The sequence below is a fragment of the Cystoisospora suis genome (genome assembly GCF_002600585.1).
Source record: "Cystoisospora suis strain Wien I chromosome Unknown contig_4575, whole genome shotgun sequence".
Lineage (NCBI taxonomy): Eukaryota > Apicomplexa > Conoidasida > Eucoccidiorida > Sarcocystidae > Cystoisospora > Cystoisospora suis.
In genome coordinates this window covers 2,409-2,716 of record NW_027157367.1, presented here as the reverse complement: position 1 = coordinate 2,716, position 308 = coordinate 2,409, and the positions used below count along the sequence as shown (strand labels likewise).

Below are 308 nucleotides of genomic sequence, written 5' to 3'. Positions count from 1 at the left end.
TCTTTTCTCTCTCTCTCTCTGTCAATGAACATGGTCGTAGAAAGGGGAGATTCATTGGAAGGAAACGCATGCACTCAAGAAAAGAAAAGAACCGTGAAAAAGATTCCTTTCTTGAAACATGGCTGGTAACCCTCCTGAACAGGAAAGAACGGGAGGAGAATTCTCTTGCAAGTCTTTCTGAAAGCACAGTCACTTCGATCAAGGTACGTGTGAGGAGAGAGAACGTCGATCGACCTTTGTTACGGCGTAAGCAGTCTTACTGCGAGAGGAGTAAGCGATCCATACAGAGAGAAGGGATGAATGAAGAC

The 308-nt window shown here is 45.1% G+C and overlaps 1 protein-coding gene across 1 annotated transcript; it reads right to left on the bottom strand.

Annotated features, from left to right (window-relative positions):
• Positions 1-36: 36 nt before the first annotated feature.
• CSUI_008241 (uncharacterized protein) lies at positions 37-308 on the bottom strand (the record flags this gene model as incomplete). The annotated part of the gene is made up of 1 exon (XM_068068375.1): positions 37-308. A coding segment is annotated over one exon (108 nt), but the record flags the coding sequence as incomplete, so codon positions are not given.